Here is a 27498-nt window from a genome sequence, read left to right on the forward strand (position 1 = left end):
TAGGAATAAAAAATGTCAGTCACAGGTATTTTGATATGCCCTAAAGTTTGTCAGAGATTTATTTCCAAAAACTTTGGAGTAAGGGCAAGTCAGCTGTCCTGCTGAATACAACATTAAATATTATGGAATACGTGATGCAGCTCTTCTCTGTTTTACATTTTCTTAACCAGTATTTCTAAGCTGATTTTATATTTTAAATATACTCTTAAGCCTTCATAAAGCAACCATTCCAGATTACTACATATTTAACTCACTGAAACAAAGACATTCGTTTAAATTAATCAGTCACAGAGGTTTAGTGTGTTCATAACAATGTTCATTGCTTTTAGAAAAAGGGAACACTAATTTACTTTGTGTGATCTCCATAACAACAGACATGTTTATGAAATTTCACCAATTTTAAAAAATAAGTTTTCAAAGATTTTAGGCATAACAAAGGATTTTATATCTTACTAAGGTACTGATTTTGCTGGAGGGTTCTCTTAAAACTAGTTCATCAAATAGTCAGAAGTAAAGAAAGGGAAACTCGTCTGTCTGGAAGGAAAGGGATGTTGTCCCTTTAAGGGCTAGCCTCTCTTCAATGGGGGGGGTGGGAGGAGGGAGGGTGAAGGGAGAAAGGGATGGACAGAAAGGACCGGAAGACTTGGGAAGCAAGTTTTTTGTACTATAGTAATTAAAATTAAAATGTGTATTTTAGATAAGAGTGGTCTTTTGAAGGATTTATTTAAAAAACTATACGTCTGAAGATCCAAGCATTTAAGGCTAAAGATGAATACTCAGATTGTGGATCTAAAAATCTATGCAAGGATTTTTTAGAGATGTGATTTTATAATCTTCAGCAACTTTCTAATGAAATATTTTTAAAGCAAATTTTAAACGAAGGTTCTGTAGACTAACATGTTCTGAGTAAATATTACAGTAATGCACAACGGTTTTTGTCAGTAAACTCAGAAACTGAGAGTATATACCTGGGGGTTGGCAAATGCCTGTTAAATGGTTTCTTTACCACTTGAATGGCTCTTTGAATGGCTGGAGGCTTTTTTTACTTTTAAGTTCCGCTCCGGAGTAAGAGTCACCAAGATGCAGCAGCCAGCTGTGGGAGCCTGCAGGAAAGGTCAGCACAGGCATAGGAAGAAGTGGAAGGGTGGACACTAAGACCCTGGGGTGCCCCAAATTTTTGGTGCCCTACACAGCCACGTTTGCTGCTGCGTATGCCTAAGGACAGCCCTGAGTGGATCACAAGCTAAATATGAGTCAACAGTATAACGCAGTTGCAAAAAAGCAAACATCATTCTGGTACGTATTAGCATGAGTATTGTAAGCAAGACATGAGAAGTAATTTTTCTGCTCTACTCCACACTGATTAGGCCTAAACTGGAAAATTGTGTCCAGTTATGGGCACCACATTTCAGGAAAGATGTGGACAAATTGGAGAAAGTCCAGAGAAGAGCAACAAAATGATTAAAGACCTAGAAAACATGAGCTATGAGGGAAGATTGAAAAAATTGGTTTGTTTAGTCTGGAGAAGAGAAGACTGAGTGGGGACATGATAACAGTTCTCAAATACATAAAATGTTCTTACAAGAAGGAGGAAGAAAAATTGTTCTTCTTAACCTCTGAGGATAGGACAAGAAGCAATGGGCTAAAATTGCAGCAAGGGCGGTTTAGGTTGGACATTAGGAAAAACTTCCTAACTGTCAGGGTGGTTAAACACTGGAATAAATTGCCTAGGGAGGTTGTGGAATCACCATCATTGGGGATTTTTAAGAGCAGGTTGGACAAACACCTGTCAGGGATGGTCTAGATAATACTTAGTCCTGCCTTGAGTGCAGAGGACTGGACTTGATGACTTCGAGGTCCCTTCCAGTTCTATGATTCTATGGAATATGGGTGACCATTTATAATATTATGGATACCAATATTACAAAACTGCAGTGAATCTTCAAGATATGCCAGGTTCTTAAAAAGAAGGCTTTTAATTAAAGAAAGAAAGGTGAAAGGAAAATCTCTGGGAGAGCGCATACAAGCATCTCTCACAGACAACAGATTCAAAACACAGAGGATGTTCCCCTGGGCAAAACCTTAGTTACACAAAAGAAATCCCAATTTGATTATCCCTCTAATGCACAAGACAAGTCACAAAAGAAAATAAACATAAACCTATTTATTTCTTCTCTAATACTCACACAATAAGAGGCTGATTTTGGGATCTTTTTTCTCTCCGGCACAAAACTTGATGAACACTGAAACAAAGGAAAACTTCCCTCCTTCCTCTTGAAAAATCTTGTCCCCCCATTGGTTCCTCAGGTCAGGTGTCAGCTAGGCTAGGTGAGCTTCTTAACCCTTTACAGGTAAAAGAGGCCTTAACCCTTAACTGTCTATTTATGACATAAGGTATCGGTTGAAAAATTATGATTTGCTAAGTATGATAATCTTGTTCTTATGTATGTATCATCTTTGCATTGTGACTTATAAATATGTGTGATATATCTGTGCTGTGTTCCTGGGTGACACCCCCATACAGATTATCATCAGCACTATCCAGTCTGTTTGTGGCCCATCAAGGGTAATCAGCTATACCAGCGTTTATCAAACTGGGGTCCATGAGGGCATCCCAGAGGGTCTGAAGGCCCCACCGACCAAGTCCCCCACCTCCCTCCCAGTGTCTTCTGCACGCTGGGGAACAGCTGCTCAGCAATATGCAGGAGGCGCTGGGAGGGGGAGAAGCAGGGATGGGGTGCACTCGGCGGACGGGGTGGAAAGGCGCAGGGAAGAGGAGAAGCAGGGGTGGAGCGGGGGCGGGAAGAGGTGGGGTGCAGCCTTGGGGGAATGAATGGAATGGGGGTGGGGTCTGGGCTGAGTGGGTGCTTGGGGCTCTGTGAAAAATTTAAAATCAAAACGGGGATCCTTGGGTTGCTAAAGTTTGAGAACCGCTGAGCTCTATAGTGAACCCATTCAGAGAAGCCAGGGGCTATGCCCATGAGTCAGCAGGACATGTAGGGACATGCCTATAGACAGGGGACTCTAAGTACCTTTCCATGCCCATATGCTGTGAGCTTGTGTATGGGACAGAGGAAGTACAATCCACATGGAAAAGGATAGAAAAAGGCAGCTGCATCACCTCCATTTTGTCTTCAGTCCTGCTTCTCACCTCTGGAGTAACTTCTCTACAAATGGAAGCTTTGAACAAAGGTCTGATAGACCCCTCTAAGATTTGGGTGTGTTCCAGAGGGACTTTATAAGCCAGCAATGCTGCTAAGAACCTGATATATGGACCTTGAAGTCATATGTATCGGATTGCTTTGATCATTTAACAACTCTCTTCTCTTTCTTTTCTTTTCATTTATAATAAAACCTTTAGTTTTAGATACTAAAGGATTGGCTGGTAGCGTGGTATTTTGGGTAAGATCCAAACTAATATTGCCCTGGCAATGTGGCTGCCCCTTTGGGGATCAGAGGAACATTTTGTTAAGTGAATAGGGTTTTAAGTAACTTCTCACTTTACTAGACCTATCTGCTGATTGGGAGCCAGAGACTGGAATGCAATAAAGGGTGGGGGGGATGATTTCTTTTTTTCAGCTTCTTGATAGCCAGTGTGGGGGATCCAGAGCACAGATTGTGACTGGTTGGTGATTCTAACTACAGTGTTCACCACCATTTCTGGGGGAATCTTTTTGCAGCCTGCCCTGGCCTTGGCATTGTCAGTGTGGGCTACTCTAGGCACCTCAGATCACAACCCCAGCCCAGCCCCTTTGACCCTGACCCATCCTGTATGGCCACAGATTATACACTGAGGTTCCTAGGCAGTGTTCATTCAGGCAAAATTCCCTCTGATTTTGCCCAAGTCAGGAGCTCAGAGTCCAGCCCTTTGAGCTGAGTTTGACAGTGAGATACCTCCACTCCGGTGTGACCCATAAGGAGTGCGAAGCTGGAGAGATGGTTACAGCTACAAATGGTGTGAGTGCTGTTCGTGTGCACAGCGGTGCAGCCATCTGGAGACCAGGTGCCTTTCCCAGTGATGAATTTCCAGTGAATGCAGTGAGCCTCTTCCTCCTCTTTCTTTGCCTGGAAACAAAAACACCCCATCATCATCATCCTCACTGGATCATGGGGAGAACACTGTTTCTTTTGTCACACATCTCTAATAGACAGTAATAAACCTGAAGTCACCAACGGCTTCATGGCTCTCATTGTGCAGCACGTAACAGCCATTTGGGACTTCCCATTGGCAGTGGAAATACAAGTGAGATTCTCCAGCTTCAATAGCACAAGGCCCTGACCACAGAGCTAAAGTGGTAATTCCCTTAACTCTGAGCACTGTAGGGTCTATGACACACTATTGTGCAGTTCTGATTTGAGTCATTAAAAGGCATTCACACACCCGCCCACAAATACCCACATGCACTCTAGCAAGTTCATTACTTCATCAAAGAAGGCACCATCTCAAGCTGTTTCCCTGAACTCTGCTATCTATAGGGCTGTGGGGTGCGCCCCCCTAGGGGGACATAGAGGAACCTTCAGAGGGACAATTCCCAGGTCAGCCCCCATTGGGGGCAGAGAGGGAGCACCACCCAGCCCTTCCCCACCCTGAGTTCTGCTCTGGTCCCACCCGTAGCCACATCCCCTACTTCCAGCTCCATGCGTGGCACCGTCCCCAACCTCAGCATGGCTCCACTCCCAGCCCCAGCCCCTTATGGCTCAATTCCCGGCCCAGGGCTGAGGCTGGGGGCAGGGGAAGGGCTGGGAGTGGAGCCGCACCTGGCCATGGGCTTGGCTGCTGGCTCCCACCGCAACCTGGCTGCTGCTCCACTCCCACCCCCAGCCTCAGCCCACAGCCATGGCTCTGTCCCTGCTCATGGCCCCAGAACCAACCCAGCTGCGGCCCCAGCCTCAGCCCCCTTACCCCATCCATATCCTTTCCCCCTACCCCCAAGCTGCAGCCCCGCTCCCATCCCTGGCTCAGATGGAGGGGCGTGAACAGTGTTAAGGGGGGGAGGCAATCCTCAAAAGTTTGGGGACCACTTCTATAGGGAGTTGTTTTCCAATTACTCCTGCTCTAAGGCATGAGTCAGGGACAGTTGTTACTCCTGAGCGTTTTACATGATGAATCATAACACAATCAGGCCTGGTGTGAACCCTATGTAATGTCCAAAAAAGCCCCCGTGTCAGGACTGAAGAAGCTCCCTCTCTTTCTCAGATAACTGTTTCTCAGTCCAGAAAGGCAACACAACTCAAATGCTCTGCAGGAGATGTACCTTTTAAGTGACCAGCTGGAGCCCCGGGCACAGAGCAAAGTAAAAGGATCGACACTCACCTGTCTATGGCTCAGGGTGACGTTCACAGGTTTGGAGAGGTTCATGGGCCTCCCATCTCCGACAGCCCCACTCACCACCCTGGAATTCAGGTGAAAATTCCTCAATTTCTCATCAGCCATTAGATCTCCCTCGTTGAGAAATCTCTTGTTAATGATGGAGTCCAGTGTGGAATAAGAAATAAAAGCAACAGCCCAAGAATCTGAAAACATGAAATGATGCCTCATCATAGAGACAGGGACACTGAGACAAAGAAAGAGCAAGCCAGGTGCCAAAGGTCACAACGAGTCTGGGTTAGAGCTGGGAAAAAAGAACCCAAGAGTTCTGTCTAGCATTTTGAGCTTTAACCACTAGAGTATGTTGCCTCCTCCCTCTTCTTCCACAGAAGTGCTTCTGTGTTGGAAACATCTGGCGTGCACTATGGGAGTGTGATTCCTAAAGTTCAGTAACGTACATTAAAGCACACTAGGAAACCTTTAGTGCACACTAGTAGGGTCTATAAAGACCAATTAATGCACAGTACGTTAGTGCTCTTTAGAAATCATACCCCCATACTGCACATTATCCAGCTAGGTAGACAGCCCTAGGTAAAAGGCACTAAGTTGAAGCCATAGTTTTCTTGGTTAGGAGAGGCAGAGGGGTTGGTTAGTGAGGAGCTTTCCCTGGTGCTGAAGAATTAAGAACCAGTTCCAGTTTGGTCATACTTGCCTAAAATCGGAGTAAAACTGGTAAATATCATCCTGGTTCCATTCCAGGATGTCACACACGTCAACCTGGGGCCTAGCTGGGCTCATCATCAGGACATCATGTGTTGAGTCTATGGATCTTTGATCTTTCCATTCTCTGGACCAATTCATATCCCATCAAAGCTTCTCTCTCCTCCCTACCCCTCCCATTGCTCGGTTTTTATGCTGCAGGACAACCAGGAATGAAGGGCTCTGCAGAGCTCAATGGCCTGAGAAACACTGGCTCAGCCAACAAGGTCCACACCAGTGTCAGGATAACAGAGGCAAGCAAGCCAGCCTGGGGTGACAGGAAGGGGAGAACTAGTGCTGGGGTTTGATGTCTAGTTAAAGGGCTGAGTGCCTGGGAAGCACTAGGATGGTACCTTCTGTGGCTGCTCTGGTGACCGTATCACAGTGAATGTCCATTGTCTCCTCCTGAGCTCTCAGCCTGAAGACCTCATCACAGGGACCTGCAGTCGGGACAACGAGGAGCGTCTCGATAGCTGGGGAGGGAAATGGCAAAGCCTCTTGCTGTAAGGGCAAGGCAGGTTTGGAGCTCCACTCTCTCAGAATCCCCACCCCCTTTCTCCTCACCTCCATTTCTCTGTGTTTCCCTGAGCCCCTCTGGCTGACCTTCTATGATCCATCATCCCTGCGTCCCCATGAAGATGCCACTGTGCCAAGACGCAGAAGGCAACTTCTCCCTGCTGCCTCACCTCTGCGCTTTAGCAGGGGAAGCAGCAAGAAGGTGTTTTGCTGGGGCAGGGAGTGAAAGGAGGACACAATGGCAGCTGTCTGTGGTGACAGGAGATTGGCATTGCTTTTAAAACCCTCTCAGGCAGCTGCCAAATTGCTGCAAAGCCCCTGGGCTGGGTTTATGGGTGGTGGGTAGCATAGGCTGGGGAAGGCTGTGCCTCCCCAAACAGCCTGGCATGGCCCCGCCCATGCTCCGCCCCCTGGTCCCATCCTGCCTGCTTCCAATTCCCTTCCCGCTCTTCCACAGCTTAGAGGCTGAGGCAGGCAGGCTGGGGCCAGCGCTCACAAGGCCCAGGGCTGGGGGCGCTGGAGTTGCGGATGCTCCGGCTGCCCGGTGCTCCAGGGCTGGGGTAGCGCGGGGCGGAGGGGACGGGTTGCTCTGGGCTCCAGCGGAGAAGGGGGGTGGAAGTGGAGAGTCGGGGCCTTGGGCAGAGAGGGAGGGGCTGGGGGCTAGCCTCTCTCAATGGCTCTTTCACCTGCCGCCCATAGCTTGGTTATAAACCCTGAGAGAAGATGCAGTGGTGTTCTTTACTGAATAGAGTATAACCCCCATCTCACAGCCTCCACGAGGCGATGTGGGAGCCTCCCATCCGCCTCACCCATAGACTCTGTTGTCACGTTCTGGGTCTTCGTCTCCGGAGACTTCAAAGCAGCCGTCAGTGCAGCCAATTCCACACTCTGCAGGAGGAACATCACGGCAGAGGCCACCTCCCTCTCGCTCCCATTCCCACCAGCACTGAGGGTGGAGCTATTCAAGAAGGAACCAAAGGGGCCAGCAACTTCCTGGGATTGGGAAAGGAAACACCCGGAGAAGGAGGGAGGATTTCAGTGGTTCATGAGTCACATTCTTCAGACTACCAGGGGAACAATGACCCTCTTAGGGACATACGGGTTCATAGTGACCTTCCCCACTCAGTGGAACTGCAACATTCTCAAAGAGGGAGCCCTTTACAGAGCGAGTGAGGCTACTGAGGCTTGCTCAGGACTCCACAGTAAGCTGAAGCCAGGGTAGGGCTAACGCCCTGTGTCATTCCCTCCTCATCCCTGGTCCCTTCAGTGTACGTGCCAGAGAACATTGCAACAAATCAGCAGGCATTTAGGTTCTCTCTGTGTTGCCCCTGCAAGCAATCTGGATCTTCCTAGGACCAGTGGGGACAGAACCCAGATCCCCTGCCACTTAAACTAGAGAGCATGCACATGCGCACACACACCCCTTTTCTGAAGAGCAGCTACAATTCCCCCGCAAAGTCAGACTGCTATTCCAGTGCTCAGGGCATTTGGCCATAGAGCGCCCACACACGTAGGGATAGAAGCTCTGACCTTCAGCGATACTGCTCTGTCCTGGGCACACATGGTCTCCAAATTCACTAAGGTTGAATTCATGAAGGAGCAAAATTCACTGTTGCTGCCCTGCAGAACAATCAGAGGAAATGGGTTATTTCTGCAAGCATGGAAACACCATCCAAAATTAGGGTTAATGCTTCCGCAGAGCGATGTTGCTTTGACCTATGGCTGGCTGGCTGTCCCAGTGGAATGCTACCAGTTATAACATGTTAAGGCTAAGTGTGGTGAAGCCCACAGAGACGCTGAAATTTCACATAGCATTGAAGCTTTCATTCATATTAATGAATGTCTCCTTCCCTTCCTCACAGGGATTTGTAAAGATTATTATCCTCCTTCTACATGTGGGGAACCGATGCACAGAGAGACTGAGAAAATTGCCCAAAGTCACACAGTGAGTCTAGGGCAGAGATGGGAACCAAACTCTAACTTCATGTATCTCTGGCTGGTGCCTTAACTGCAGAACTCTGATATACTGTGGGGGTGTCACACACCATGATAGGGTTGAGTTTTCAAAAGCACTTGGTGTTGGACTGATTCTGCTCCCACTGAAGTCAGTGGTAAACCCTGGATAGACAGAGAATCCTCAGGCTCAAAGTTTTCTATGTACTCTTTGTGAAAACCCTCAAAAACCCAAATAAACCCCTTCCACGTACCTGCAGAAAGACATCTTTGCACATCTCCAACTGCTCTTGTATCTGAGGAGTCTCAGTCTGGCATTTAAAGGTAACATCTAGCAACAGAAAGAGAGGCAGGACAATTACATCAAGTCAACATCTGCAGGGCTAAGGTTTTCAAAAGTGTCTCGTGATTTGAGACATCTTAAAAGAGCCCTGACTTTCAAAAGTGCTGAGCACTCACCCTCTGAAAATCAGGCCCCTTTAAGGTCTCAGGTTAGGCAACCAAAATCACAAGACAATTTTGAAAACCTTGGCCTAAGTGACACACCTAAGGCCACACACACAGGGACTCTAGGACAGAGCTGGGAATGGAAGCTTGATCACGTCAGTCCTAGCCTAGCATTTTAGCCACAAGGGCCATCCTTTCTTCCTACCAGAATACAAAGTTGATGATCTACCTAAACCCAGCAGGTGCTGTCTCCCTTTAACTCCATTGATCCCTTAAGCCCTGTCCATCTGACAACTTTCAACTGAGTCTCTAAACAGTCAGCAATACATTCGGCCCTAAAAGCCTGGTGTGTGTCCACACATCATCTGGTTAATATTCACTTAAGCTTTGTCTGTGTATCTCATTGATCAGTGTGTGTTATGTGTCCTCTAGGGGATGGTCCACCACGGGTCTGGTTCTGCTACAGCTCTAGCTATGGGAGTTCGTCCCTTAGCTCAAACAGTAGTAGGTCATGCAGTTACAAGGTCCTAGGTTTGATCCTTGGAGATAACCAACATGACTTGTGCTTACACCGAGACTCGAGAAGTTTCCCTTCCCCAGAAGTGTTCTAACCCTGCTATTGTACTTCTAAAAGGCCTGAGTCTCATCAAGGTATGTCTGCACTAGAAATGCTAAAGTGGCGCAGCTGCAGCTGTGCCACTGTATTGTAGACACTGACTACAGAGGTGGAAGGGTTCTTCCATTGCTGTGGTAAATCCACCTCTGAGAGCTGGTAGCTAGGACAAGAGAAGAATTCTCCTGTTTACCTAGTGCTGCCTACACTGAGGCTTAGGTTGGCTTATGGTTGACTGAAGTTTCAGGTATTGAGCAGGCCTCAGGCTACGTCTACACTACCCGCCTGAATCGGCGGATAGAAATCGATCCCCGAATCGACGCTTGTACTCCAGCAGCGGTGGTAGGAGTAAGCATCGTTGACGGGGGAGCCGCGGAGGTCGATTTGCCGCTGTCCTCACAGTGGGGTAAGTCAGCTCCGATATGTTGAATTCAGCTACGCTATTTGCGTAGCTGAATTTGCGTATCTTAAATCGACCTCCCTCCCCGCCCCCCCCCCCCCCGCCCCCCCCCCCCGTAGTGAGGACGTAGCCTAAATTACACTAGAAGCCTTATGTTGCTCTGGCCTGGAAAAGGTGGTTAAAGTGGGTGTAAATGGCTCCTAAGAATGTTCCCTGTGGAGGGACACTCCACAGCTCGTGTGGAACTGGTAGAAGGGCCTTTACATGAACTTGGCTTCATATGCAAGGCAGATCAAGGATGTGGTCAGATTGCACCATGCTAAAGCTACTTCCTAGTTCTCAGGGGCATTGGGAAGCAGAGGGTAAATTACAGCAACCCTGCATGGTCCCAGAATGCATAGAGCACAAAGGTGGCTTAAAGCTACCTTTTCCTCCACCCTTTCTATTCCCTGCCACAAGCACAGGAGTGGCACAAGTAAAAACCAGGCACAAAATTCCCTTTGGTACCCAGAGGGCGTTACAACCAAGTGTCGGAGGAAAAGTGCAACAGTTCTTAACCAATTCAGAACAGCTGGCGAACATCTGCCTACAGGGCCGCCTAGAGGAGTCAGGGGGCCTGGGGCAAAGCGGGGGAGCTGCGGCACTTGTACTCACGCGGCGGCGGTCTGGATCTTCGGCGGCATTTCGGTGGCGGGGGGGCTTTCAGTCGCTCCGCGTCTTCGGCAGCACTGAACGGCCTCCCGCCGTCAAAATACCGCTGAAGACCCGGAGCGGGGCTCGGGGCCTGGGGCAAATTGCCCTACTTCTGGGAGTAGTAGTAGTAGTAGTTCCCCCCTCTGGGAGGCCCTGTCTGCCTAACTGCATGAGCTGGGCTGAAACTAGATCGATGCAGCTCACACCCCTGAGAGACTTAGTTAAGGCGTTCTAAGCCCAGTGTCGACACCACTAGGTTGACAGAAGAATTCTTCCGTCAACCTAGATTCCACCTCTCGGCAGGTGGATTAACTACAGTGATAGAAAAACCCCTTCCATCGCTGTACCAAGTGTCTACACTACAGTGCTACAGAGGCACAGCTGCAGCGCCGTAGCTGTGCTGCTGTCACTGCTGTAGTATGGACATAGCCTGAGTAACTGTGGCTAGTGGTGGCCTAGGATGGCGTCTTGGGCCACATTCTCAGCTGGTGTAACTCAATGGAGCTCCATCAAAATCAACAGACTTTACACCAGGCCCATGGTTGCCTCCCTGGTTGTGACACTGTTTTCTTTGCAGCATGGACACAAACTGTGGTCAAAATCGATTTAAAACCCATGCTACTCACTCTTCCTGCAGGAACCCGGAATCCCATAGCTGTCCATGGCGGCAGTGCCAACACTCAGGAGCGCAAATGGAGAGCTGGGATGTTCCACAGCATGGGATCTGATGGCAGATGCAAGCGTATGCATGCTCCAAACGAACTCAGTGCCAGCGACTCGGTTCCACACCACATCCCTTACAGGCTGATTGTCTAGGATGATGGCGCCAGTCTCTGATGTATTGGCCACCATCAAGGCAAAGTTCTCAAAGCCCTCCTGGGCATTTATAGAATACATCCGGCAGTAACTGGCAACATCTGGAACATTCATCAGGAAGGCGTGGGAGGAATTAGGGATAGCTGCGCCCACGCTGTAGAACACCACCTGGATGCCCACATTAGCAGAGATGTAGACTGGGATCCAGGGCTTGACAGGACGCTGGAGTACACTGCCTCCTGCTAGAGTAACAGTCTCTGCCTGTTCCCCTAGCTGATACAACACAGTTGTGCTCTGGGAAGCAGTGATGTAGACTATTTCATCTACTTTCTGCCAGGGTAAGGGAGGAATGATGTATGTTGTACCCCAGCTGCAAACTGGTAGGAGCTGCTCAAAGACATGGTTGCATTTTGTGCTAGTACAGAAACACACCTGGCCAACCAAGACAGCCACTGGCTTTTCTGAGACAATCCTGGTGCCAGACACATTTGCTATGCCTTGTAACTGGTAGCCTTGGAAAGCAAGGAGTATAATTTTCAGTGTGTCACCAGTGGAGTAGACCCGTGTTCCATAACGTAACTTGCCTTTCACATGGACCGTCACAAGGTTGCGGTCTTCGTATGTCATAACAGAGAACTCTGGGTAACTATCTAAGGATTCTGTAGGGGGAGTCACTATGTAGTGTTCATTTCCCAAGCTGGAGACAGGATACAGCACAGTGGTCTCAGGGCTCACATGTTTGTTGCTGACGGACACTACTGAGATATCTTTGTCAGCCTTGACTAGGACCACATTGGAGAACTTGGTAGTGCCCTTAATTCCAACTGACTCTGGTAGGCTGACCCGCACCATCTCTCCCCAATTTACCATAATCTTCTTATCAAACTGGTAATTGGAGATGGAAACAGACACTGAAGTGAAGGCAAAGTAGCCAGTAATTTGCACTTCAAATTGACTAGAGTTCCCACAGTTGTCCATGTAGGAGGTGATGAATTCTCTTCCCAGAGTGTCAGTCTGACATGTGCCTGGTAGGAAAAATAGCAATAACATGTTGGAGGTGGAGAGAGATACTGGCAAGAGGTGGATAGAGTAAAAGGGACTGGATCAACATTGTTCAGGCCAAAAATTAAGGCCCAGCAAAAAAGAAAAGGAGCTTGAAAACCTTAATGCAGCTAGAAATGTTTCCCATCATACTTTTAATCTAAATTAAAATATTTTTATTAATATTAAACATTATTTTAAATAATGAACAAGCACAACTTAGACAGCTTAGAACCCAACAAAGGCCTTGGAAGCAAACACGACTTCGGGGAATGTTCCAATCTGGATCTGAACTCCATGATTGTCCCTGATCTCTATAATAGAATAATTGTTTGCCCTTCCCTAGCACCTCCTGTCTAAGCTCAAAACACTTTACAAACAGACATTAAATAATTCTCAGTGCCACCGGGAGATGGGTCAATATTACTGTCCCCACTGCACTGACAGGGAAACTAAGGCACACAGAGGGTTAGGAGCTTGCTCAAAGTAACCCCACAAATCAGCAGAAGAACTAAGAATAGAACCCAGGTTTCCTGACTCTCAGTCTCTTGTGCTCTAACCGTTAAAACCTATAACCCTTCCCAGCGCTGGGAATAGAACTTTAGGCTGTTGTGTTGATAAGGGTAGGCACCTTGGGCCTCTTGGACTGAGGTGATAATAAAACCCTTTTGTACTGTTACAACATTAAACACATAAGTGTGGTTTGGGGTCTTGTATCAAGTTATCACTGGCACCTTCTCCTGTTGCAACCACCACCATTAAATATATGTATATATACAGAGAAAGAGAGAGAGAGAACCTTTTATTAAACACACATAAGAAACAGATAAATAAAATTACAATTTTAAAAAGTTAAATAAAACTTTCATTTAATAAGTTTCCTTTATTTCCCTTTGCATTATATAGGGCCAGATCCTCAGCTAGTGTAAATCAGTGTAGCACCACTGACTACAACAGACCTTTGCTGATTTACAACAGATGAGGATTCTGCCCATTACCCCCAGCTCACATCCCACTTGGCTCTTTATAGAGAGATCCAGAAGCATTGTATCCCCCAGTAAACATTTTATCCTCACTCCCAGAGCTCGCTCTCTCTGCCCTGAGTGGAAAGAAAATTAAGGCCAAATGTAATATAGCGTCTTAAATTTCCACTAGCTGAGAATCTGGCTGTCTAGCTTCGAGCCCTTTAATACGATCCATGAGGGGAGATACTGTGAAATGCTGGGCCTTCTTCTCCTGTCCCTTACACCATATGACGGCCATTGATTTCAGTGCATTTCTCCTGATTTACACTGATGTCTGTGAGAAAAGACCCGGGTTCCTCATTCTTAACCTCAGTGGGAGGTGGCGGCAGGGTTGGATTTAGGGGCAGGTGACCCAGGCAACCACCTGGGATGCTAGGTTGGGGGACGCCGGGCTTGAGGTGCTGTTTTTGTTCTTAGCGACAAAAGGGAAACCAGAATGTTTGAAGTAAAGTGTTTCAGGTATTCCATATGTGGATTCATTTTTCACTAGCCTCCTAGAATGTTCTGGACCTTTATAGGATCTCATGGAACCTCCCACGTTTTCTGAGAACTACATTTTCCTCCAGCCTCCTAGAATGTTGTCAGCCACGCTCTCGCGACTATATACGGAGCAGGGCATCTATTAGGGGTGGCAACTTTCTAATTGCACAAAACCGAACACCTGGGCCCCACCCCTTCCCGAAAGCCCCACCCCCCACTCACTCTAGCTCCCCTCCCTCCATTGCTCTCTTTCCCCAACCCTCACTCACTTTCACTGGGCTGGGGCAGGGGCTTGGGGTGCGGAAGGGGTTGATGGGGTGAGGGCTCCAGCTGGGGATGTGGGCTCCAGGGTGGTGCCAGAAATCAGAGGTTCAGGGTGCGGGAGGGAGCTCTGGACTGTGGAAGGAGGTTGGGGTGCAGGAGGGGGTGAGGGCTCTGGCTGGGGGTGCGGGCTCTGGGGTGGGGCTGGGGATGAGGGATTTGGGATGCAGGATGGGACTCTGGGCCTGGGCCAAAGGGTTTGGCGTGCGGGAGGAGGCTCAGGGCTAAGGCAGGGCATTGGAGTGTGGGAGGGGATGCGGGCTGCAGGCTCCAGGAGGGAGTTTGGGTGAGGGAGGAGGTTCTGACCTGGGGCAAGGGGGTGGGGTGCAGGTAGGGGTGTGGGATCTGGGAGGGAGTTAGGGTGCGGGAGGGGTTCCAAGCTGGGGTAGGGGATTGAGGGTGGGGGTTCTGGCCTGGCGGCGCTTATGTCAGGCAGCTCCCAGTTGGTGGGGCAGTAGTGCTAAGACAGGCTCGCTGCCTGCCCTGGCTCCGCGCTGCTCCTGGAAGTGGCTGGCATGTTCGGCCCCTAGGCGGAGGCACAGCCAGGTGGCTCTGCACAGTGTGCGCTGCCTGCACCCACAATCACCACCCCCACAGCTCCCATCGGCCATAGTCCTCAGCCAATGGGAGCTGTGGCGATGATGTTGGGAGTGGCGGCAGCACTCGGAGCTTCGCTGATCGCTGCTGCGCATAGGAGCCGGACATGCTGGCTGCTTCTGGGGAGCTGCACAGAGCCAGGGCAGGCAGGGAGCCTGTCTTAGCCCCACTGCGCCGCTGACCAGACTTTTAATGGCCCTGTCAGCAATGCTGTCTGGAGCCACCAGGGTCCCTTTTCGACTTGGCGTTCCGGTTGAAAAGCGGGCGCCTGGCAACCCTAGTATCACCAGTTAGTTTTATGAGACAGGGATAAATCATGCATCAAAGTCATGAAATGGGCTAGAAATGCAATAAAAAATAAGATATTTAAAATTTTAACAAATGGAGCGGTGGGCATGCGCCATTTGGTCTAGGGCCAGCCCTGGCTGCTGGTCCTCAGTGCCTCTCGGGATTTAGATCCATTGATAGTGGTGAGGTCCACTAGGCATAGCTACCAGGTAACTCGGGAGAGTGGAAGGCCAAAAGTGCCGATGAAGCTCTTCTGCTCTGGGCCTACCTGAACCACAGTGACTCCATCTTGAGAACTTTCACCTACTTCTGTGCTAACGGCTTACATACTGAAGCAGAAATGTAAGGGTCAGCTTTTCTAGCAGGCAGCTGCTGTAAACAGGCCTTGCAAGGCCAAAAGATAAGCAGACGAATGGGAACTTTTCTAATTGTAACTGCTCCAGAAGGTAGGGGTGGGAGGGGTAAGAGGGAGTAACAGACAAAGGCTTACACAGAAACAACTTGGATTATAAAAAGGGAAAATTTTATTTGTATGTGCTGCACTTGATTTGAGACATGCTGGTCTCCTAGTGCCATTTCAGAGCTCTGAAATAAACTTGGCTTGCTTTCTCCCCTCGGTGTCTTTATTGGTGCCAAGCACACCGGGCAACGAACCCCTGTTTGCCATCTCGGGGCCCAGTTCTGGGCAGGCAACAGTAGTATTTCCCAGTGCTTCTAGTTTCTACATGAAATTGATCATGATCTCAGTTTTCATTTGCAATTCTGTAATACTAACAGTTTCTTAAAGGGGAAGGTGCCAAAAGGACAGACCCAGAGTTACTGCTACTTCATTCTCCCTCGCTCCTCCCGGACAGACCTCCAGGTACTGCAGTCCAGTGTATGAAGTCTCCAGCTACCGCTTTCTGGGTCCACCTCTGGCTTTTCAGTATGGCCTAGTGACACTATTAAAAGACCTCTCAGTGGGACATGGCAGCAGAAAGAGGTTCTTGTCTACCATGGGACAGAGTGTGAGCAGACTAAAACTAGAATACCCTAAGGAGTGACAGAGGGAGAAAGAGGGAGTGAATGAATAAACAAACACAGAGAAGGAGGAATTATCCCTGACACCCAATCTTTCCTCTTCTCAAAATTCTGGGTTTTCCCTTCAGGGCCTGTTTAGAACCTGAGGTGTACCCACCCCTTTGGGCATTCATTGCAGACACTCTATATGAGACTCACTTATTATGGGCACAAAAACTTTACACAAGGCATTATGTTTCACTAATCGGAGAACTTACCAATTCTGTTTGTCCTCTGGGCGCTTGCTGGTGGTAGAAACCAGAACAGTCCAAGGAAGAAAAACACTTGAGAGAAGATGAACAAAAAACTCTTTTAAAATCTAAGATATGGCAATAAACAACACAGGGAGACATTACTAAATAAAGGAGTCTAAGCACCTTTGTATGAGTCTGACCCTAATCTCAGTTACACTGATGTAAATTTGGAATGACTCCATTGGTTTACTTTTATTGGCGTTACCCTGGATTTATCCTGGGATTTAGCAAATCAGAATTAGGATCAGGGCATTGGACCTCATTGATGTGGGGAGAATGGAAGCTAGGCACTGGATTTTTCTATTCTACTCTCATCCTCTGATGCTCTGTAGGAGGCAGCTGGGAGGCCGGAGTCTGAGTGGCTTCTCAATGCCCTGGGGCAGGGTGTGATGGATTCACAGGGTCTAGTCTATGCTGCAGCCTGTAATCAGTCCCTTTGGAGAGATCCTGATTACTACATTTTTTTTTTTTAATTTAAGAACAATTTTTGAGTGGGTTATATTTTATATAACTGTTTTATAACAATATACTGAGAGGCAATTTGAGCTTGTGGTTGTAATTTTAAAAACTTTTTTTGTTTAATAGCACATACAACACATTTAAGGATTTTTTTGTTAATAGACTGGCGTTTTTTTAATTTTGCTTTTTTTGCAGTATTTTTTGTAAATACAGTTAAAATGCTTATTTTTTTTTACTTAATGCAGTATTTTTTTGTAACATAATATATAACAATACTAGTAACAAGACAAACAACACAAGACAAAATACAAAACACAAAACAATTTTTGTTGCAACAGTAAATTTATGGTATTTTGGGTTGCTTTTTAGCTGGTACCAGCATTTTTTTTTATTTTTATTTATTTATTTATTTATTTTTACAGACAAAAAGAACATGTTTTTACCCCTTTTGGGGTGGTAGATTATTGCTTACATTTTTTTTTTATAAATATTTTTGCTGATTGCAGGCAAAACAGAGGAATTACCCTTATACTTTTTTGTGTTTTTGTTCTATAGGCAGGCCAGGTTTTAATGGCTTTTACTTTTTAAGGGTTTAGGGTGAATTATTTTACCATTTCATTGTTAAATTTATGAGGTGGTGTACTTCAGGGGTTTCTTTTATACAGCAGACTAAGTTTGTAATTTTTTTTCCCTGTGCAAAGCTTTAAGTTTATTTACAGGTAATAGCTGAGAAGCATTACTATGTGACTTTAAAGTTTGGGTTTTTTTTAAATCATAGATAATATACATTGTTACCAGGGTACTTATTAACATCAAATTTATCTTAATGTTTAATATTAACAATAAACGTATTAAAAGTGTTTTGTTACACTATGCCTTTTATTTAGCCAATTTTTTTCGAGGCCAGTGTATTTTTTTTTTTTAATTTTGCATAGTCTTTTAATTTAATTATTTTGGTGGTTTTGGGGAATTAAAAGGTAGGGGTGTTGTGCATATAAATAGATTTTTTTTTTTACTTTTTTTTAGATTTTAGCATTGCATACAGAAAAAAAGAATATTTTTTATTTAGGGTTAATTTTTATTTATTTTTAGGTTTGATTTTTCTTTTTCTTTTATTTTTGGAGGGTTATAATTTGAGTTTTTTGATTTTAGATAGTTTGTTTGCTGATTAGGTATGTTTTTTATTTGTAGCTTTTTTGTGCTGCCATTTATGGGCAGGTTTTTTTTGTAATTACTTAAGTAATTTGCATGAAAACAGATGGCGTTTGGCTTGCTTTTGAATTTAAAACCATTAGCAGAGCTTAGAGACTTTGTTTTAAAATGGACACAGTCAACGTCCACTAGAGTTCTGATTACTTTTTATTTTTAACTTTTGCTTTTAAAACACACAGCGATTTGAAAAAGAAAACACAACCTATGGTGGCTCCCTTTGGGGTCTTAACAGGATTTTAATTAAGTAGCATGTTTTGTTTGCCTTTTTTTTTTTTTTTTACTTTTTTCACAATATACCCTGCACATGTTCTGGAAAAAATGCACATTTTTAATAGTTTCACTTTTATAACATTATATTAGCCATATTAATTTTTACATAAGATGCTTACTGAGTTTTTATGTTCTTTTATTAAAGTGACAGTTTGATTACACAGAGCCATCTTAAGGCTCAGTGGTTTTTAATGTTGCTTTTTTTGTTTTGTGCACATTATCCCTTCTGTTGCTCCAAAAGGGCACTGTTTTTTTAAATTTTTTAAATTTGTTTATGATAGCTTTTATTTGCTATTTTGTTACCAAAAAACAAATTTAGATTTTTATTTTATTTTTGGGAGTTTGGCAGCCTTGTTGCAGCCACGACTTTGGTTTTTAAAAAGATATTGTTGCTATACAGGCAATATTTTAGAAAATAACTGTTGTTTTATTGCTAATTTTGATAAGGATGCACTGATGGGCTTTTTCAATTTTTGTATTTTAGTTGTAGTATGGACATTGGCTAATTCTTGTTTAGTTGATGGGATGTGCCGAAAATTTTGCATAATTTTTTTAAGAGGAGTAGTTTTTTGTAGGAATGGTATTTTTTTTTCACCTTTTTTTTTAAGCGTTATTTTTAGGGGACTCTTTTTGCTTGAACATTATTTTTTTATGAATTTTTTTTACCTTTATAATTTTTTCGTGCCCACGATTGTCCTGGGACTTACACAACACAAAAAGTTTATACCCACTAAAAACCCTGACTGACAGAGCAGGAGGGGGGGGAATGCTAAGCCCCCTACCTTTTGGGCTTGATCCTGCTATGACTGAGGGTCTATTCACCTATGCAATTTTTCCTCAACAGACGGGGAGGAGCAGCGAGGACTCTAATTCTCCCCCTTGTGGCCTGGTATCTTTACAACCAGGATGCGCACACCTGAATGATTGGTTATTTTATACGTATGGTACAGGTCTGTCGCATCTTACGCGCATTTAACATGCACGATTTCAGCTTAACGCGGTTGACAAAAAATAATAATAATAATAATAACAATTTTAATACTGTACCTGTAGTGCGGGCAATTCCGCCCGCCATTGAACTCAATGTAATTTTGACTATACGCGGTTTTCGCTTTACGCGCTGACCGCGGAACGTAATCCCAGCGTAAGATGAGACAGATCTGTATGCCTTTTAGCAGTATTTTTAACAATTATGGTGAATGTCTTCCTCTTTTCGCAATTCTCCATCAAAAATTTTATGCTTATAAGAAGCACACAGGATCTTTTTCAAGGGAAAAGGCAGTACACCGCATTTATTGGAAATACAACAACTAGCATATGCATTTAATTACACACACACTGTCCTGCCAGTCAATGTTATAGTTACCAGTTTAGAGACTGGATCAATCTAGTAGCCAGGTTGATCATGGGTAGGGAGGAGCCAGGTTCTGTCGGTCGCGACACAATGCTCCGGGGAAGTCTTGGCAGGATGAACCCAAAGTTTCATGGCAAGGCATCCTGTTTATACAGTGATTTTTTTTCAATGGGACCAATGAATTTGCACCGTTATGCTGTAATTAATTGTTGTTTAAGCGCATGGTTTTTTTTAATTGTTTTTAAACATTTTTTATCTTGTTTTTATTAATTTTTTGGGGGAGTTATTTTATGCTGGTTTTGATCACAGCTATTTTGTCTTTATTGATAGGTGCCTGTTTTATTTTTAGAGTCGTTAATTTGCCCTCCTCTGACATGTTGCAATCTCCTGGTGCCCTTATGTTTGTCCTTCGTTCTTTCCTAGAACAATTAGTCCGGTGATGGTCTTTTAACACTTATCTTTTAACACACACATTCCTTATTTACACACGCAACAGGATTGATTTACATAGTGCATTGGAACAGAAACATCACATTTCAATGCAGGAGAAAACAATTATTGCATTCATTTACTTATTTTAAAATGCTAAACCTACAACAAAGTGGGGACCCTAAAGGTCTGTCACTGCCTTGAAATCAGCTTCAGACACAGATTTTGGCTGATGCATCTTTACCAATGGCCCATTAGGCCATTCCTTTCTGCATTCAGAAAGGGTGGCTGGCAGGATATGGCCAAATCACACACCAATATATTTAATGCATGCTACATTATTATTTTTTATTCTTCATTCTAAATTATATAAAATATAAACATAAAAGTTTACTACTACAGCTGTGTAGATGTACCCTGATAGGCCAGGGAACCACCAAAGTACTTGAAGACAGGACCCTTCTAACTTCCCCTCCCTGGCATCTCCAGTAAGTTACCAGCTGGCTACTCCCAGCTGTTCAGAGGATAGCGGCTTGCCTGCCACACTCTCCCATACATCATGGCTCTGTCATCACGAACTCGGTTCTACTTACTTGGAGGAAATGCGAAGCCTCGGCGTCCCATGGCTGCTCAGAAGACAAGCTCTGGGCTTCTGACCCTTGCAGCTTCTTTATTAACCAGAAAACAAGACCCAAAGCAAAACTGACACAAACTCGGTCACAGCATCTTCCTTATCTTCCCCTTATATCTGGTGTCTGGAAACAGAGTCTTTTGGCCAAGTTCACCTCACTGAAGTCAGTAACTGATCCCACTAAGGGGATGGGCCCTTTATTATTTATTATCTTCCCTCACCCCTGCAGTGTGCTGGGTGCCCTCACAGGGCAACAGGAATCAGACAGTCCTTACGCTGCAGTTTACATTCTCATGGGAGATCTGACACACCAGGTGAGAGTTGTATAGAATTGGTGCTGAAATAAGATGAGCAAACAAGGGTTACAAATCTAAGATCAGATGATTACTTATCTGTACCATGTGTTCACTTCCTCCCCAGCTCTTTCAAAGTCAGACGTCTATTGAGGGCAGGCCACAGAAAGAGGGGTTTAAAACTGGTAGGAAGGGAGGATCCCATTTTGACCCTGGGAAGAAAGAAGGAGGTTGGGAGCCTAAACATAAGTCATAGAATCAGGCCCTAAGTTAACTTTGCCTGTTTGCAAATTTCCCCCAAATGGATTGCAATTCCCTTGAATGTATTCATTGTTCAACATTAGCCATGGAATAATTATGCTAAATGACTTATTCCATGTTCAGTTCTCAAGCTGTTTTAATTGATTGCTTAAGTCACCCAGTCTTATTTCCAGCTCTTAAATACTGGTGCCTAAATCCCAGTTACTATTTTGATACTCACTTCCTACTAAATCTGTGTGAGCGGGGGAGATGCAACAACAACATTGTTGATAATTTTTTTGTACTTATTCAATGACATTTTGAAATATAAAAAATTTCAGCCAGCTACATAGTTGCTCAAAAACTAAAAAAACATTTTTCCTCCCTAGGTTCTCCCTTCCCACAAACCCCGTTTGTTGAAATTCAAAATCTTCTTGATTCTTCCCCTACTCCTTTTTTTGGTTAAAGTTTGCGGTTGAAAGGAGAGGGAGGTAGCTCCCTTTTATGGACACCCATCCAGCCAGTTAGCTATAAAGTCCCTCTTGGTGGCTGTTCTCTGCTTGCTTTACCTGTAAAGGGTTAACAAAGTCCCCCAGGTGAAGGAAAGTGAGTGGCAGGACTGGCTCCAGGCACCAGCCCATCAAGCATGTTCTTGTGGCGGCGCCTGGAGAAGGGGCGGCGCGGCGGGGCGCTCCGGCCCGAGAGCGGGGCCGCGACTGGGCTCGCCGCCCTCCCCCCGACGCTCCTGCCGGTCGGGGAGAGCAGAGAGCCGTGGTGGGCTTGCCATCCTCCCCCTGGCGCTCTGGCCGCCGGGGGCTCTCCGCCCTCCCCCCAGCACTCTGGCCGCCGGGGAGAGCGGAGAGCCCCGGCCGGGCTCGCCGCCCTGCCCCCTGTGCTCCGGCCGGTCGGGGAGAGCGGAGAGGTGCGGCGGACTCACCGCCCTCCTCCCGGTGCTCTGGCCGCCGGGGGCTCTCCATCCTCCCCCCGGCACTCTGGCCGCCAGGGAGAGCGGAGAGCCCCGGCCGTGCTCTCCGTCCTCCTCCCAGTGCTCTGGCCGCCGAGGGCTCGCCGCCGGGGAGAGCGGAAAGCCCCGGCCGGGCTCTCCGCCCTCCTCCCGGAGCTCCAGCCGGTCGGGGATTGCGGGCCCGCGGCTGGGCTCGGCACCCTCCTCTGCCATGCTGGGGGGGGGGAGGGGTGGCGGCGGGTGGCTTTTTTGCCTAGGGCGGCAAAAAAGCCAGAGCCGGCCCTGGGGAGTGGGCACCTGATCAAAAGAGCCAATGGGAAGGCTAGAACTTTTTAAAATGGGGAAAAAAATTCCCCCTTGTGTCTCTGTTGTTTCTCTGGGAAAGAGGGGAATAGGGAGCAGTTACTATGAGAAGCTTTAAGCCAGGTATTCTCAGATCATCAGGTAAATCATCAGATCATACCTAGAACTATTTATTTGAAACTTCCAAATGTGTAAGTAGATCAGGAATGTTTAGAAAGATGCGACTAGGGTTATTTCTGTTTATTTCTTATGGCGAATGGACTCCTCTGTGCTAACCCCAGATGCTTTTGTTTGCTTGTAACCTTTAAGCTGAACTCCCAAGAAAGCTATTCTTGGTGCTTAATTTTTGGAATTGCTCTTTTAAAATCTAGCAAAATCCTAAATTCCAGATGTATTTTTCTTTCTTTTTTGTTTTTAATAAAAATTTACCTTTTTTTAAGAACAGGATTGCATTTTTGGTGTCTAAGAGGTTTGTGCATATGTTATTTAATTAGCTAGTGGCAACAGCTAATTTATTTTTTCTTTCTCAGCTCTTCCCTGGGGAGTGGGAGCTGTTAAAGGGCTTGAGGGTACCCCACAGAAAGGAATTCCCAAGTGCGTCTTCCTGGGTTCCAAAAGGGATTTTGCATTTGGGTGCTGGAAGTGTTTACCAAGCCAAGGTCAGAGAGAAGCTGTAACCTTGGGAATTTAATAGAAGCCTGGAGTGGCAAGTTTTAATTTTTAAAATCCTAGTGGGCCCCCACCTTCTGCACTCGACGTGCCAGAGTGTGGAATCAGCCTTGACAGCATTTTTGTCAAAACTTTGAAAAAAGTCAACCAGCTGTATTGTCTGCTGGTATTCTCCAATCTTCACCTTAAACTTGCTCTTTCTGTACTGCGCTGTCCATATTAGAGCTCCCCAATGCAGCAACGACACTGCTCTTGTTACTCAAACTAGCTTTTATCTCCTCAATGCAGTGTAGACATTCCCTGAATGTCACACGGCCCATATTCAGCAGTAGCAGGACCTGTAGGTGTGTTTCTAGCTATATTAACTTCAAGATTTAGCTAGATCAAAGCTACAAGATCTAGCTAGATCAGTGGTTCTCAAACTATGGGTTGGGAGCCCAAAGTGGATTGCAACCCCATTTTAATGGGGTCACCAGGGCTGGCATTAGAGTTGCTGCCACCTGGGGCCCACAGGCAAAGCCCAAGCTCCGCTGCCTGGGGCCCACTGGCAAAGTCGTGGGTGGCAGAACTCAAATTACAGGCCCCCTGCCCGGGGTTGAAGCCCTTGGGCTTTGGCCCCCACACCCAGTGTGATGGGGCTCGGGTGGGCTCAGGCTTCGGTCCTTGTTTCTAGCGTCATGTAATAATTTTTGTTGTCAGAAGGGGCTCGCAGACGGTGCAATGAAGTTTGAGAACTGCTGAGCTGAATCAAATCTAGCTTGGCTATTCCTGCCTTCTGACTGCAGTGTAGACATTCCCTGACTGTCACGGGACCCATATGCAGCAGTAGCAGGACCTGGGAGTGTTTCTAGCTATGTTCCTATAGAAAGAGGGGTGCAGGCAGGAGGGTTTGAAGGGATGGTGGCCTAGCAGATGTTCCTCACAAAGACACATGGTATTGGTAGTGCAGAAGACCAGAAGCTGTGAACTTGGGAGTGGGCAAGCAGTCATCTCCTGAAAATTCAAGGGCAGAAGAGTTTTAAGGTCTTCTCTCCCCATAGAAGACAACTAGAGGTAAGATGTCTTCCAGATCCCTAATAGAAATCTTTGTGCTTCACCACTGAGCAATGAGGAGAGAGTCCTGTATAACCAGAGCCCAAACTAACAAGGGAGCACAGGGAAAGACCTGTCTCATCCTCAAAACACGCAGTGCTGGGAGAATGAAAAACCACTCAGACCCAGGCCCCTAAGCAATATCAGAGGATGAGACCTGAATGAAAAAAATCGAGTGTCTGGGCTTTAGTCCCCTGTCATTTACATCGGGCTTTTACTGGAAATACTCTTGATCTTATTTACACTGGTATAAATCTGAATGACCTCAGTGACAGTGGAGCAACCCCATTGTCTTCAAAAGGTTTGCCCAAATCTAACTGATTGGGACTAAGATCTTGTCTACACTAGGAAGGGTTTGCTGGTATAACTATTTTAAAGAATCTGTGAGGCTACTTATAATTTTCTGCATCACTACTTATAATTCTACCATTTTCATCTAGTAATGGACCCATGCAATTTGTCATGCTGCAAGACAAATACCTGTTATATCCATTGAGGGAATTTTAATCACAGTAGCTCCACAATCAGCTCGCCCTCACTCCACTTCGTACCATGGGGCTCTTCTATGGAGGTGTAAATCTGTTGGCTTCTATGGAGTCACACCAGATTTACAGCAGCATAACCAAGATCCAAATCTAGTTCATGAATGCATTTCATGGGCCTGATTCCCAGAAGGGCTGAGCACTTCAAAACTCCCGCTGCAGGTCATGGGAGCTGTGAGCTCTCAGTATCTCTGAGAGAACTGGACCCCCCTGCTATCTATGAGGCACTGAGACCACAACCCAGTAAAGCACTTGAGCAGGTGCTTAACTCTAAGCACATGTCAACCCACGCAGTAATTGGGCGCTTAAAGTTGTTGGACAGCTGCTATCTTGGCCAATACACCATGGCCTGCACTGGGGCCCTCCAGAGCTAAAAGCAACAGCTGCTATAGATGGATCTAAATGGGTTACACATACATAAGAACCTTTGCTGGATGGGGTCTAAGAGCCAAAATTCTGCTGCAGCATGAACTGAGCTCAGGGTAAAACCCAGAAAGGATGCATGTGATCACAACATAAAATGGGATTATCTATCTCTGACTTCCTGCTCCTATCCTCCCATCTCTCCCTCTCATCCTCCTTCTCTCCTTGAATTTCAGCTTGGCCTCACCATAGGAAGACCATATCCAGGATTCCCTCTGTGAGGAAGTAGCAGTGATCAGGCATTGGAAGGGTAAGGCATTTCTCATCTGTGGAGTCCTAGAGATCTGATGGGTCTTTTGGAATCAGCCTGGATCTTCTCAGCTGCTTTACATGGGCACATCGAGAGGAGAGATCCCACCCTCAGTACGCAGGGCCATGCAGTGTTGCCAGCTCCCACAATTTCATTGTGGGTCTGGCAACATTGGATTTGTCTCTCCAAGTCCCAGCTCCTGGCTTCAAGCAAGAAAGTTTCTAGCCCTCATGATTGTAGAGAAAAGCTTAAAATCATGGCCTGAGCATGACTCGAAAGGCTCAGAAGCCAGGAGGCAAATCAAACTAGTCCAACATTTTTTATTTTTTTTTTAAACCTCATGATTTTTAAGCCAGTCTCAGGGGCCTGTCTTGTGATTTTTGAACGTTGAGATTGGCAGCACAGTGAGCACTGCTTACGCCTGAGCCTGGAGAAACATCAGCAGAAGAATGCATAGGCTCCGACTCCGTGGGTGCTCCAGGGCTGGAGAACCCAGAGGAAGAAAATGCTGAGAGCTTAGCACCCACCGGCAGCTCACCTATTAACACCTTTCCCTCTCCCCCCGCGCCTCCTGCCCGCTGGCTGGCCCCACTGATCAGCACCACCCCCTCCCTCCCAGCACCTACTTCCCGCCACAGATCAGCTGTTTTGCAGCATCTGGAGGCTCTGGAGAGGAGAAACGAGGGCACAGCTCATTCTGGGGAGGGGGTGGAACTGGGCGGTGAAGAGGTGGGGTGGGGGTAGGAAGAGGCAGGGCAGAGCAGGGGTGGGAAGATGCAGGGGGGGGCATTGGGGGAACGCGTGGCTAGCAAGGAACTTAGGATGAGTTTGTGCTCCCTAAGCACTGCTTGCTCAGCTCAAAGGAGGGCAGAGACTCTATCCCTTGGATGGAATCAATGCCAGGATACTCTGGTGCTGGGCACTTTGGGTAGGTAGGTCGATAGACCAGCCATGGAGCTGGGAGTAGCCAGAATCTTTCCCTTACACTTGAAACTGTGTGGGGGGAGAGCAGCCCCGAGGAGGCAGAATGTGTAATAACAGCAGGAGCCTTTGGCCTGTAGTGACTCCGTGGAGACAGCGGCTCAGCATTTCGCTCAGCTCCAGAAGCCCGGGCTCACGCCAGCACAAAACCCACAAGGTCAGCGATTCAGTGATCCCCCAGCACAGTCCTGAGAATTGGGCGAGGAACAATGGTGATGCTGGTTGTATTTTAAAAAGCCCTCCCTGAAGGTGATGCTGGAGCCAAGACAGTGCGGTCTGGAGATCTAGGTTCCAGTCCTGACTCTGCGGCTGGCTCCTCCCCCTCTCTCGGCCTCTTTGCCCTCCAGCTCTTTGTCTATTTAGTGTAGGAGCTCTTTAGGGCAGGGACTCTCTCTCTCTCCCTCTCTCTCTGCACAGTGCCTGACGCAGCAGGGCCCTGATTTCAGCTGGGGCCTTTATATACCACTGTAATGTCACTTACCATGAGAGTGCAGCCCCTTAATCCTAGGGCTGACCTGAGTAGTCCAGAATGCCTGGTTACGGATCAGGGCTTCTCACAGCAAGCTCAGCCCGCCCGTGTGCTCTACAGCCTCCAATGGCTCCCGCGCTGTTGGCTGGTGCAATGGACTGGCACTCAGGAAACCTGGGTGCTAGTGACAGCTCTGGGTGACTCTGTGCTTTGATTTCACCATTGGTAGAAATGGGATAATAATTAACCTGTCTCCGTGCAGCATTTTGAGACTTACAAATGAAGAGCCAGGAACCATTATACCTCCTCTAGTCTCAGAACCACCCCATGCATTAAGGAAATCCCAG

The 27498-nt window shown here is 46.7% G+C and overlaps 1 protein-coding gene across 2 annotated transcripts in view; it reads right to left on the bottom strand.

Annotated features, from left to right (window-relative positions):
* Positions 1 to 21051, bottom strand: part of LOC101936710 (adhesion G protein-coupled receptor E3-like) — a 30155-nt gene extending 9104 nt beyond the window's left edge. For both annotated transcript variants that reach the window (XM_065575973.1, XM_065575974.1), the window contains exons 1-9: positions 20888 to 21051; positions 16535 to 16600; positions 11316 to 12530; positions 8791 to 8867; positions 8114 to 8203; positions 7393 to 7576; positions 6421 to 6540; positions 5315 to 5514; positions 3895 to 4065 (exon numbers count right to left, since the gene is read on the bottom strand). In XM_065575973.1, coding sequence (XP_065432045.1) covers positions 3895 to 4065; positions 5315 to 5514; positions 6421 to 6540; positions 7393 to 7576; positions 8114 to 8203; positions 8791 to 8867; positions 11316 to 12530; positions 16535 to 16600; positions 20888 to 20918 — 2154 coding nt within the window. In that variant the 5' untranslated portion in view covers positions 20919 to 21051. The remainder of the gene's footprint in view (positions 1 to 3894; positions 4066 to 5314; positions 5515 to 6420; positions 6541 to 7392; positions 7577 to 8113; positions 8204 to 8790; positions 8868 to 11315; positions 12531 to 16534; positions 16601 to 20887) is intronic.
* Between the last annotated feature and the right edge of the window lie 6447 nt (positions 21052 to 27498).

Source organism: Chrysemys picta, chromosome 22 (assembly GCF_011386835.1).
Source record: "Chrysemys picta bellii isolate R12L10 chromosome 22, ASM1138683v2, whole genome shotgun sequence".
In the NCBI taxonomy this organism is placed as follows: Eukaryota; Metazoa; Chordata; order Testudines; family Emydidae; genus Chrysemys; species Chrysemys picta.